The following is a 13,723-nucleotide window of genomic DNA, read 5'->3' as shown; positions in this document are numbered from 1 at the left end:
TTGAAGCGGTTTTTTTTAATAGATAGAGTGATTCAATAGGAAGATTTTAGTACTTATATAATTTATTAGGTTTGAGACAAAGCGGGCGGAGCTGCGGACGATGAGCTAGTGTAAAAAAACAAATAAGACTTGCGCAAGGTATTTTTTAATCACAGGCACGATAAAAAAACAACAAATAGTTTTGATCAAACATTTATACTTAATAAACGGTCTTGAGCATTTTTGTTCTATAGACACCACAACCAAATGAAAAAAAAAAAGAAAAGAAAATAATATTAAGATCCTGGACCAAAATAATGTTCGCCAATTCGTCGAGTAACGTGTATTTTTAATTACTGAAATACTGGTTCAGAGAGTATAGAGTAGGCTTTTTTGATAATAGGAGTGATGTCTTCAGCACCTTTGCCGTTTATTACGAGCCAACTGCTACCACTTTCCCCTCTTTTGCAAGTCTCAATTAGGCCTTTGGCTGCTGCCTCAACACTGAAAAAGGTAACAATTGTTATTATGATCTATATTAAAATCCGACTTTAAATTTACCCTTATTACCCATTAACCCTTTAAAATTATCATACTTATATGGATGCTTTTAAAGAGTAGACATCCAACTTAGAGCCTGCAGAAACATAATATAAATATAGATCTAAAGACAGGGAAGAAACTGAACCTTCAAAACACAGCTTACCACTTTTTCGAAGGTCAAGGTCTAAACATAATGTTGTAGTAGGTATCTGTTTCTTGAAAAATATTTTTTTTATTATTTATTTAAAAATAGACTGAAATTTTGAGCGCAGACATGAGGTCTAGGCCGTACCAACTTTCCACCCCCATACCTTTGTCTATACCGCTCTCTGGGCTCTCTATCGCCTAAAGTCCTAATCCTAAATAATTTTATACGCGGACGATGCTCATTATTGTCGGCATATTTGAGCTCGGATTTAAATTTTGTATTATGATATACTACCTTTTCACCCGCGGCATCGCCCGCGCAGTCAAAGAAAAGTCCGCAGAGTACCCGTTCCCGTGGAATTTCCGGGATAAAACCTATCCTATGTCCTTTCTCGGATATCAAAATATCTCTATAACACGTCATTTCATGCAAATTGGTTCAGTAGTTAAGGCGTGATTGAGTAACAGACAGACAGACAGAGTTACTTTCGCATTTATAATATTAGTATGGATTATAACGCACCTTTGACACGGAAATTTACTGATGATTTCATCCATATCTGGGTACAAATCAGAAAAACTGTGCAGTTTTTGTTTAGACAGAAGACTAGTATCTGTCGCGCCGTAGGATATTGCTATGACTTTAACACCGGTTTTTTCATAATTCTTTTGATCCTGAAATAAATGAAATAGTGAAAACTTCTTCATCTTTTTTTTCTTCTAAGAAATACATATATATAATACATATATATAAACAGCCAAAAATTTTGATAAACAAAGGAATTAAAGGAATTTTTCTTCTTACCCCAATACAATTACTGAATTGCAATACAGCACTCTTAGTGGCAAAATATATAGGCAAAAAGGAATCTTGCATCATGCTTGATATAGAAGCTACGTTGACAATAGTTCCACCTCGTCCAGACTTGTCTTTACGCATGAACTCCCATGCTTTTAAGGTACTTGTTACGAGAGCTGTCTGAAAATAAGTGTTTGAAATTAATTTAGTTCATTAAAAGTTAAAGGTACTTTTGTAAATATCCGTTATGTTTGTCAGGTATTCCCTTTGCTCCTGAAATATTATAAGGAGTAGAATAATTAATAACATTAACAAAATTCACTTCCGTTCTGTGATGTTTATAATTAATCTATATATATATATAACTAGGTTTCCGCTCGCGGCTTCACCTGCGCAGTCAAAGAAAAACCCGCATAGTTCCCATTCCCGTGGGATTTCCGGGATTGCGTCATTTTCCCGGGATAAAAAGTAGCCTATGTCCTTTCTCGAGTATCAAAATATCTCAATACCAAATTTCATGAAAATTGGTTCAGTAGTTTAGGCGTGATTGAGTAACAGACAGACAGACAGAGTTACTTTCGCATTTATAATATTAGTATGGATAGTATGGATTATATTATATAAAACTCAAAGGTGACTGATATAGTGATCTATCAACTCACAGCCTAAACCACTGGACGGATCGGGCTGAAATTTGGCATGCAGGTAGATTTTAGCACGGAGGCGTCCCCTAAGAAAGGATTTTGATCAATTCTACCCCCAAGGGGATAAAATGGGGGATGAAAATTTTATTTATCTTTTCCACGCAGGCGAAGCTGCGGGCAACTAGTAGTTTATATCACCGTGACAAAACAATTCAAGGACGTAAAGCTACTGTTATTTATCGATTGATGATAAATATATCACTCAGATCCTTCATTTTTATCATCACTTGTACAAATTGATAACAATCAATTGCAGTAAAATGTTTGTAGAATAAAAATGCTGTGTAATCTCATGAGGTACCAGTCAGAACTGATTCATTTTTGTTGTGGTTGTTTATGATTGATATTGAAGATTATAAATTTACGAATCACCTTCAGCTGTAACTTTAATAAATTCAACTTCAGAGCAAAAAGAAGTCTAATACATTAAAAAGTTATAGGTTGTTTTCGCTGAAAATTTTACGAAATGTTTGCTCATAATATTTTCTGTATGATTACGTAGTTTACAAGTTATGTATAATCTTTATTCTCGTTAGAGCTAGCGCGCAAGAGCAACTTTTGTCTCCGCAACTATTTTGTCTCTCCCATCAACTCTATGGGCTAGTAAGAAAGTGCGCGCACGTAGCGACGCAACTGGCCATAGAATTGATAGGAGATACAAAATAGTTGCGGCCATAAAAGTTGCTCTTGCGCGTTAGCTCTTACTCTGCGAATTACACATTCGCATAAAGCCTCCTCTACACGTCCGCAGATGCGTCGGCGGATATCATCTCCGGATACATCCGCGTACGTGTAGGGGAGGCATTACACATCAGTAACGTGAGCTCACTGATTGTTCAAATATAATAATTACAAATTATACTTACTACATTCACTTCAATTGATTTCTTATACATCTTAGGACTATCGTTCATCACACCCGCATTGTTAATAACCAGGTCGATGTAACCGAATTGTTTCAAAATTTGATCGTAAGCAGCAAAAAGTTCTTCATCGTTGGTGACGTCACATTTTATGAATGAGACTCGACCAGGGTATTTAGAATTTAGCTCTTGTTCCAGTTGTTTTCCAGCATTTACATCGATGTCTGTGATTCCGATATGCTGTAATATATTTTTGATATGAATGAACATCTACAAGATCTACATAATCAAAAAATCGAACATAAATAGAAACTAACTCCATTCGGTTTTTTTTTTTTGTTTTTATTTAATTAAATATTTACCGATTCAGAAAATTATTATACCATTAAAGCTACATATTAACTAATAAAAAATAGAAAATATTTTAAAACCTAACAAACAAAATAGTATCACGAGATATGAATTGAAACCGAGAGATACAAATTACAAATCTATTTTCTTTGGTAGGTTTTAGGGAATACCACCATCAAACATTTCTATCCATTTTGTCACTCACTATTTCGAAAACTTCATAAAAACTTATAATAAAAATAGTTACCTTCACTCCTTCTTCAAGAAATAATTTTGCAGCAACTGCACCTATTCCAATTGCTCCTCCCGTAAGAAAAACGACTTTATCTTTCAAATCGCACGTCATGGTCCAGCAATAAACGGCTTAAGTAGAAAGAGCAAGTCTTCTATATGAATTTACGCAGTACTTTCCATGAATAAATGTATTTTTATTTTACAATTTATCTAATGCTAGATAAAATGGATGCGATACGATAAGCAATTTTAACCAACTTCAAAAAAGAAACGTTCTGATTTAAAATTATTAATTTCTTATTTGAAAATTGAAAACTAGTGCTTCCCATGATTCAGTTTTAATATAAGTCTTAACTTTTTAAACTTAAAAGGAAAAAAACTATTTAAAAAATTAAACCAACTTACAGAAGTTTCCTAGCATATATTACTTAACAGTCAAGAGCACTACTATACGTTAAAACCTCAGTTAATATGAACACATTACACACATTTTATTTATAAACAACAATCTTACTTTGTTGTCGTTTGATAGCTCGTCATATCTCAAAAACCGGTAGCTCTTAGAAAAAAAGTATTGTCACCTTTTTTGTAGAAAATTTTGAGATCTACAATTTTGGTCTGAAGAAATTTTTTGATAAAACTTACCGTTTACGAAAAATAGCGAAAAACTCATATTTTTGGCCTTTGACCTTGAATAAAAATATGGCATTAAAAAAGTCGGTATATTTGTTTTGCTTTAGATAATTTGGTTGTTCTCTATATAGAGCATTGTCTAATCTATAAAGAACAGAAAATTCTTCTTCTTCAGAGTTACTGGTTTGCTCCTTGGTTTGCTCTATAAAATTACGTAAGGGTATTCAATGCGGTTTGCGCCTCTTTGTTGGAAACCCATGGAGCGCATGTAACGTCTTCAATATCATCTTCGGTTTTCTGAGTTACTAAATTGACAATTTAGTCATCAGATAATGCAACCATGTGTTTACGTGAGTCATAAATTTATTATCGTATACTCCTTAATTTTTTTCTAAGAAACAATAGTGTACTTACATTGTCGGCAAGTTCTTAAAGTCGGTAACTTATTTTTGTTCGAACAATAGAGGTAATAAATTCCAAATGATCAAGTTGCAAAGGTTGTAAAATAAAACGGTACTATGTTCGAGATACAGAGGTGAAATTTAATTTTTCGAGTTATAGAGTTAAAATATGTACCAAAATGGCTTGGAGGGACTCGGTTATTATTTCGACTAACAGAGAGTCAAGATTTCAAGTAATGGAGGTTTTAGTGTTTGAAGGGATGGGAACAAAACATTTTTTCGAGATTTGGAGGTTTTTGTCTTATCGAGGTTCGACTTAACGAGGCTACTGCAGAAAAAGAAGAAAAACATTCCAAAATTAATAATTTGTAATTTTTAGCTTAGGTATGTCCTTTCTCGGGTATCAAAATTCATGAAATTGGTTCAGTAGTTTACGCGTGATTGAGTAACAGACAGACAGACAGAGTTACTTTCGCATTTATAATATTAATAATAATATAATAATATAGTATGTATATCAATGCCTAGCAGTTTTAAAAATACAATCATTGAATGAAGTACCAAATTTATATACTCCTAGATTTCCGCCCGCGGCTTCGCCCGCGTTTGCAAAGGAAAACCCGCATAGTTCCCATCCCGTGGGATTTCCGGGATAAAAACTATCCTATGTGTTAATCCAAGTTACCCTCTATATGTGTGCTAAATTTTATTGTAATCGGTTCAGTAGTTTTTACGTGAGAGAGTAACAAACATCCATACATCCATACAAACTTTCGCCTTTATAATATACTAGACTAGATTTCCGCCCGCCGCTTCGCCCGCGTTTGCAAAGGAAAACCCGCATAGTTCCCGTTCCCGTGGGATTTCCGGGATAAAAACTATCCTATGTGTTAATACACACAGAATACTTACTTAATAGTACTTATTATATAACGCTACTTCTCCTAAATGTATAAAACGCACTTTTGAACAGGAAATTTCTTTATTATTTTAGGAACATCTGGGTACAGGGTTAAGGAGATATTATGAGTTATAGGTAGGTACCTACCGTAGCTGTAGCTAGTACCTAGCTGTTCGGTGCCAACTGCCAGCTAATTTATTATATATTTATAGGGTGGTAAAAAAATGAACGGTAGTCTTGTGAAATTTAAAAAGTAGACATGTTTATAGTTATACAGAAACGAGATCTATTAATTTGCCAAAATTTGAGTTTCACATCTCTTATAGTTTCCGAGAAAAAAGTAATATTCTAAATCTTGTAGTCTCCTTAATTTATTCCGTCTTAATATAAATTCTTTTATTAGTTAGTCATTTTTCAATATTAAAGGCAGCATTTTTATTATTTTATTTTTCATTCTATAATTATGTTATCATCACAATACTAATCTTTAATCAATGAGGAAAAAAAATACATATTGTATTGTATTAGTCACGCAAAGCTTTTTAACAACGAGGATGATTAAATTTAAATTAATTACAATCTGCTGCCCTGCTCAACTTCGTACCTGCCTACCAACCTAAAATCCCACCAAAATATTTTCATGTAAAATGTTTCCAAGACGCTATTGTAGGGCTTGCACTTTGAAAAAGGTGTTCAGACCTAGCATCATTATTTTCCCAAACTGGATATAATATTGCAATAAAACATCATGGTAAATCCCGGATCTCATGTAGAATCAAGCATCTAACTCTACACGACTTAACTCTACGAGCCTTAACTAGGTATTAACAAACTCTATAGTTTATAGTTTATACCTAAGTTAAAAAACCTAACCTGTTTATTAATTTATATTATAATAATTATTGTTTTATTACCTTACGAAATGGCCAAGTCACATATTTTAATTAATATGGTAGGTATTGTAATAAAAAAAAAATAAAAAATCGATTTTAATGAAACTTGCACTGATCGTTAAGTTGGACACCCAATAATTAAGACTAAAGGTAAATTATTTTTCGACGTTTTGTTTTTGAGTTATACGTAGATACCTACATACATAGAAACAAAGATACACTGTCTTGCACACGTGTTTAGAAGCTGTTATATAAATCGTAACGATTCATGCAATAAAAATACAGAGTGTAATTTTAACACATTCTACTTGGGTCGATTTCCTGGTTAAGCAAATTTTCGTAAATCTATGAAAGGAGTATTCACTTTTTTCAGATAATTGTATTTTTTATATTATTATGTCAAGAATAGTTTCCATCAGGAAATTAAAAGGAATTCCCGTCCTACGCTGCCTGTTGCGAGTACTGTGGTTCATTATCTACAACATTGGCCAAGTATGGGTTGGTCATTACTCACATTGTTTCCCATCACTAGCCAAAGGTGAATTGGATAAAGTGCAGATAAATTTTATAGCTACGCTACTTCGCTCATTTATTCTTTATCAATTAGTTTATGATGTTTTAAGTTTAACACTATCTTGCCAAATAAAATTGAATTCTAATCTTGCCAATTAAAATTGCAAATGTAGCAATTATAAAAAAATTCGGGTAGGCTCATTTTTTTAAGAAGGGTACCCTCATTTTAATTATATTTTCAATAAACAAATATTGTATTAAATACCCCTATCTTTATTATAAGCTATTTATTTACTCACAAATTATTGTATTATGAATCATAAATATTGTTTTTACAAAACAATTGAATTGTTATCATAATGATTTGATAATTCCTCTGATAACATGCGTAATTTAATTTAAATGTCTTATATTTATATACTTAAGCAATGCTAAAAGGCGGAAACGATCGTTGAGCGAAATATGATTATTAAGAATAGTTAGTTTAGCAATCCTAAAAAAATACCAAAGCTCTTGAAATTATTGTATTGTCACCTATGATATATAAAAAAGCTAGATACGTTACCCGCTCTCTATTTTGGCAAGAAAAAACTCAGCTAAGTGCCCGAGTTTCACTTAAGTCACGCACCATTCAGCGTCGTGGCTGGACGTTCTTTTTATATTTTAATCGGCAGTTGTTATTACGAAGTACATGAGTGAGACATGTATTATGTCTCGTGCGTGAGAATTTTTTAGTGTTTGCGTTTTTAGTGCAATGATGTTGGCGTATGCCGCGTCTACTAGTATTAGGTCATTGATTGTCACCAATACGTCAAAATATACACATATCAAAATCTAAAGGAGTCGCTTACATACAAACATGCAGATAAAGCTAATAAAAGCGTGTTATAAATGGTTCAACGCGTTGTGGGCCTGTGCCCATCCTGTGCCACATCACGAAAATCGTGTTGTGATCTAATGAAAACGCGTACCTACCTAGTGAAAAATAAGAAGTGTCATGACATCGTTCTAAATCACAGTTCTAAATATACCTTTTATTTTATTTTTAATCTATTGCATAGCTTCTATCGCGGGCTTTGAGCGCGGGGACCGAATCGAGAAATTCTGTAAAGAAAAAACCTCTCGCTCCCAACTCCGACGGGCGAGGAGGTGTGGCTTGAAGGCATGCTATGCAATAGCTTTACCGCGGCTGTCCCTGAGTGCCACACGTCTTATTATTTTTTCTTTACAATGTAATTCAACGGTAATTCATTTTTACATGAATTATGGGAACTAGCGTAGGTATATTATCTCTTTCAAGATTTACCGTGCGTCAGTGTTGTCGACGTAAGGTGCAGAGTTTTGACTTTTGATAATATTGATAAACATTTATAACTCATTTATTACACAACTAAAATTTATACATTTTCTATAAATAATCAAAAGATTTATTGACATCGAAAGCCTATTTATCGAACTAAATTGATTTACCATAAAACAGGTCTAGTTCTACGCCATAGGTACTACATAGGTACCTAACTCTATTTATTTGTTAGGTAATTACTCTGTTACTTAATACATATATTATGACTGGTTGTTTTGGAATAAACATTTATAGATACACTTGAATACGTAAAAATTGAGGTAAAATTAAGTCGCCTATTTATATATTAAAATACATAATTTGATACAACTTAATATTATGCACTATCTTGAAATTGATATTTTTGGTTTTATGGCATTCAAATGCTTTTATAAATTTATAAATTTATATGTACTATCTTGTTTTTTACCTGTGGTATTATTTTTACTCGTTCATAAACTTATCTCAAGCATATCCTTATCTCGACCATTAGATTAAATTTTATAAAACAAGGATTACATAACAAATAGTGCGTTACTTCTTCATAGAAAGGTTGTCACAGTTGTTTATTTCCTAACAATGTCGAATTTGAAAGATAAAGTTGTTTTAATTACGGGAGCAGCCATAGGAATAGGTGCCGTTTCTGTTAAATTGTTTCTTGAAGAAGGCGTGAAGGTAATATTTTGTTTATTTTATTATTTAAGTTGATAATATAATTGAGCTCTATTACTTTTTCTTTGAACATAAATATAAAAGTATTTATTAGTGAAATTCATATACGATAATTTTTGCCAATATATAGCTGGTGCTCAAGTAGTTTCTGGAGGGGATAGGACCAAAATATTTTTATAGGGTTTCTTATAGATACGTCGCGCCTTAGTCGGGTAAAAAAAATTATTTGCTGGTTATTTGAAGGATGATAGCTGGTTCATTTTGATCTCTGAGTTTAGATAATCAATTTATAAAATAATGCATTTACCTATAAAATATACCTAATTAGGAATTTTATTAAAATAACTTACAGCATATCGCAATAACAGACATCGATGTAAATGCTGGAAAACAACTGGAAGAAGAGCTAAATTCTAAATACCCTGGTCGCGTCTCGTTCATCAAATGTGACGTCACCAATGATGAAGAACTTTTTGCTGCATACATACGATCAAGTTCTGAAACAATATGGTTACATCGACCTTGTTGTGAACAACGCGGGTGTGATGAACGATAGTCCTAAGGTGTATAAGAAGTCGATTGAAGTGAATGTAGTAAGTAATTTAGTCTTATTTATTTGAACAACAGCTAGTAATGTCACATTATAGTTCAGGATACATCGCCCATTTTTGCAAGTGACTACTATCAAGCTAATTTTCCGTTTGTAGCTTTATTTTGATGAGACGCCCAATAATTTCGTGTACGAAAGTCTCGATTGTGGTAGCTAACAGAGATAACAAGAATAAACATTTTTGATTTGATGGTTCTCAAATATTTATTACTAACTGAATGAATTTTTTTTTGTTCAATCTCAAGATAATTACCTAAATTATTCGAAAAAATATTTGTCCTACAAAATCTATGGTTTGTTCAAAGAGTCCCCCTTTCCAAAGTGTATCGATAACGAGGTCATCATAAATGATTACTAACAAGCTGATTTTTTTGTTTTCACTTAGTTAATGTTTATATATTTCAACAGACATATTGTCCTACAAATTGCGTAATAAATATTTGAGAACCATCAAATCAAAAAATTTTATCCTTGTTATCTCTGTTAGCTACCACAATCGAGAGTTTCGTACACGAAATTACTCGGTGTCTCATCAAAATAAAGCTACAAACGGAAAATCAGCTTGATAGTAGTCACTTGCAAAAATGGGCGATGTATCCTGAACTATTATTATTAAAATATACCTGCCTCTGTGTATACGGTATGTTATTCTTTCTGTAATGAGAATCATGATTGCTATAATAGAAAAAAGTATATAAAAGAAACGATACTTACCTAAAGAAGGTGAAGAACGAAATCTGGGAGCTAATTCCAATTTCTTTTGAAATTAACTTACTCAGCATATCTATATTTTATATATGCTGCAAATGCTACAAATATTGTTCCGAAATTATCAATTATGCACAAGTGATTATAAAATTGAGTGATTAAATAATATGATATTATATTATCATCATTCGATAAAATAATCTTAGTACGGTTGATTTCGTAACTCGCAAAGCAGCTCGGAAGGAAGGAAATATATACTTACAAACGTCGCTTTTTTCAGACAGCTCTCGTAACAAGTACCTTAAAAGCGTGGGAGTTAATGCGTAAAGATAAGTCTGGACGAGGTGGAACTATTGTCAACATATCTTCTATAGCGGGACTAGTCCAAGGTCCCCATATGCCCATATATCAAGGCGCTAAAAGCGCAGTATTGCAGTTCAGTAATTGTATTGGGGTAAGGAGAATATCATTCTTTAGATTATTTATTTTGATATTTCTTAGTCCTAGTTTATGTTCAGTTTTTATAATAAGTATTTATTTTTCATTTTAGAAATAAAATTAATAATCATTTTATCTAGTTATAGTAAACATGGTCAACATTTAAAGTCGTACCTAGATCAGTTTATAATACATATAATAAATTTCCGAAACAAATAATACTGTGGGATCTCAAAATTTTCATCATTTTATTTTTTCAGGCCGAAGAAAATTATGAAAAGACAGGCGTTAAAGTAGTGACGGTGTGCTACGGAGCAACAAATACTAGTCTCATTTCTAAACAAAAACTACATAGTTTTAGTGATTTATACCCTCACATTAGTGATTTAGTGCAGCAAATTCCTGTTCAAAGGTGCGTTATATACTTACCTATATTTTTTCTTTGAATAACTTATTACGAATATTAATAACAATGGAAGTATGCTCGGTTTACATTAACTGGCATATAGCAATGGTGCCCGAGTTGAGAGATCCACGGTAATCAAATTAAAAAAAAAAATGATCGAAAATGAAATAATTTTTATTATGCTGTCGTTCCACTTATTCTTCGTTTTATAGAGTAAGGTATAAGTACCTATTGCAAAACATTGTTAGGTTAGCTTTTTGAACTTCAACTTGCAATCAGTGACCACCTTAGGTATTAATTATGTTGTAACCACAGGTTGTAAATAAAATGAAGGTAACATTAAAATGTATGTAGGTAGTATATCTGGGAATAAATTTCGTAATTTTTACAGCGTGGAGTCGGCTGCTAAAGGCTTAATTGAGGCTTGCAAACGAGGCGAAAGTGCTAGTACTTGGCTCGTTATCAACGACAAAGAAGCCAAAGATATCACTCCTGCGGTGAAAAAGGCCTACTCTATACTCCTTGAATCAATATTGTAGATTAAAGGTCTAATGTGATTGAGGATTCATGTCACTATTTCGACGCATCGCCAGCTTTATTTGGCCCACGACATAACTTCATGACATTATTTTATTTTAAGTAGTTACCTACTTAAGCACCTTATTTTCAAAAAAATAAATTACTTACATAGATGCTTGTTTTCATTAATAATTGGTTTCAATTATCTTGTCTCAAATATTTCAAGTTATTTCGCTAATAAAGTAGGTACCTATGTTTCACTGCTGCACTCTTACATGTTTTTTGATGTAAAACTTCTTATATCGGGGTTGGAAAAAAATTTAGTGTAGGTAACATTTTTTTCACCCCGCGTGTAGTGATTCGACGTATTTCTGTAAAGTTGCATAATATAGTAAATTATTTTTTGAAAAATAAGGTCATAAAGAAGTTTCACTTCTTACGTGTGTACACTAGTACACGCACACATTTTTTTTTAATCCTGATGTTTTTTTCTTAGGTTAATTTCAAGGTTACAGCACGGATACCTACACTGTAAAAAATGTGTATGTTTTTAGAAATGGGTAACTATTTTTAATAATAAATTTAAAATATAAAAAATATGTGTGCGTGTACTAACTAGTGTACACACGTAAGAAATGAAACTTCTTTAAGACCTTATTTTTCGAAAAATAATTTACTATATGCAACTTTACAGAAATACGTCGAAACACGCGTGGTAGGGATAAGAAAAAGATGTCGCGTAACGGAAAAATGTCACGCGTAATGAAAAAATGTTACACTGAATTGTTTTCCAACCCCGGTAAAGAAGTTAAATCACTTAGTATATTGTATTAAAGAAGTTTCACTTCAATAATATTATATCCTAAAAAAGGAATACTAAGAATTTATTCAATATCAATTCAGTGATTCAATCTCAACAATAATATTATACCTACTCAGAATATGACTATATTATTGAAGTGAAACTTCTTTATCGGGGTTGGAAAAAAATTTAGTATAACATTTTTTCGTTACGCGTGACATTTTTCTGTTACGTGCCATCTTTTTCTTATGTGGTTTTCCAAATTTAAAAATATTAATAAATCTACAGTGTCAACCATTTGTCGTCTCCGACTAGGTCATGCTTCCACCCCAGTGCACCTAGCAAAAATTCATGTTCGTGATAACTCCGCGAATGTGGCTTAGACGAAGGTAACAATGACCATATTTTTTTTGAGTGCCCTAAGCGAAATTCCTCACTTTTATATCAACTTCCCCTCGTATAGGAGGTAGCAACGTTGACAAGTGAGCATTTTAGTATAGTTGGTTCTTTGATATGCTGTTCCTCTTGCTATTTCGGTTACAGTCCGGGCTGTCTGGCTGGCCGCAGTGGTTGCGTTTAACAGTGCGCATCTTATCTGCATAGGAAAATATCCTTAATTTAAAGTCATTTTTTAACGCGTAATTTTTAATCTTTTGCCTTTAGATAGATCCATTAGACATACATTTTTTATTGCAAGACGTTTTTTTCGTTGTTAAATAGGTGCCAGACGCAATTTTTATTTCAAAATAATTAAAATATCATCGAAATAAGTGAAATTCCATCAACATGAATCCCAGTGAAGGATAAGTAATCACTGTGTTACTTATACTATATATAATATTCATTTTACTATTTACAGTTTTTTTGCAACAATCTACCATATCGCCTCCTTTTTCCCAACGAACCTCAAATAGGACGTTAATGTAAACTTGATAAAAACCAAATATCATCAAGAAATTAAAGACTTTTTAATGGATTTTAAACGCGATTTATTCATTGTATTATTTTCCCAAGTCTTTAATTTCAAAATGTATAATACTCGCGTAAAATCAAACTAGAAAATACAAATATCATCAAATTCATATTTATACCCAAAAGTGTAATAAATATGAAACCATCTATTAAAAATATTAGTTTACTAATTATTCAATATAAGTATTAAAAAAGGATAATATAATATAAATGATAAAGTTATTACTTACCTTTTAAGCGGACTCATGTTGATGTAATTTCACTTATTTCGATGACATTTTAGTTATTTTGAA

The 13,723-nt window shown here is 32.3% G+C and overlaps 1 protein-coding gene and 1 pseudogene across 1 annotated transcript; one reads left to right on the top strand and one right to left on the bottom strand.

Annotated features, from left to right (window-relative positions):
- Positions 1-259: 259 nt before the first annotated feature.
- LOC123691290 (15-hydroxyprostaglandin dehydrogenase [NAD(+)]-like) lies at positions 260-3,769 on the bottom strand. The gene is made up of 5 exons (XM_045635608.1): positions 3,634-3,769; positions 3,039-3,275; positions 1,475-1,648; positions 1,193-1,344; positions 260-483 (listed from the first exon to the last, which is right to left on the bottom strand). Exons 1-5 carry the CDS (start codon positions 3,730-3,732, stop codon positions 333-335), a joined length of 813 nt encoding a protein of 270 aa, XP_045491564.1. The 5' UTR covers positions 3,733-3,769; the 3' UTR covers positions 260-332.
- A 5,086-nt stretch (positions 3,770-8,855) lies between these two features.
- On the top strand, positions 8,856-11,947 carry LOC123691223 (annotated as a pseudogene).
- The last annotated feature ends 1,776 nt before the right edge of the window (positions 11,948-13,723 follow it).

The sequence above is a fragment of the Colias croceus genome, chromosome 4 (assembly GCF_905220415.1).
Source record: "Colias croceus chromosome 4, ilColCroc2.1".
In the NCBI taxonomy this organism is placed as follows: domain Eukaryota; kingdom Metazoa; phylum Arthropoda; class Insecta; order Lepidoptera; family Pieridae; genus Colias; species Colias croceus.
This window is presented reverse-complemented; position numbering and strand designations above follow the sequence as displayed.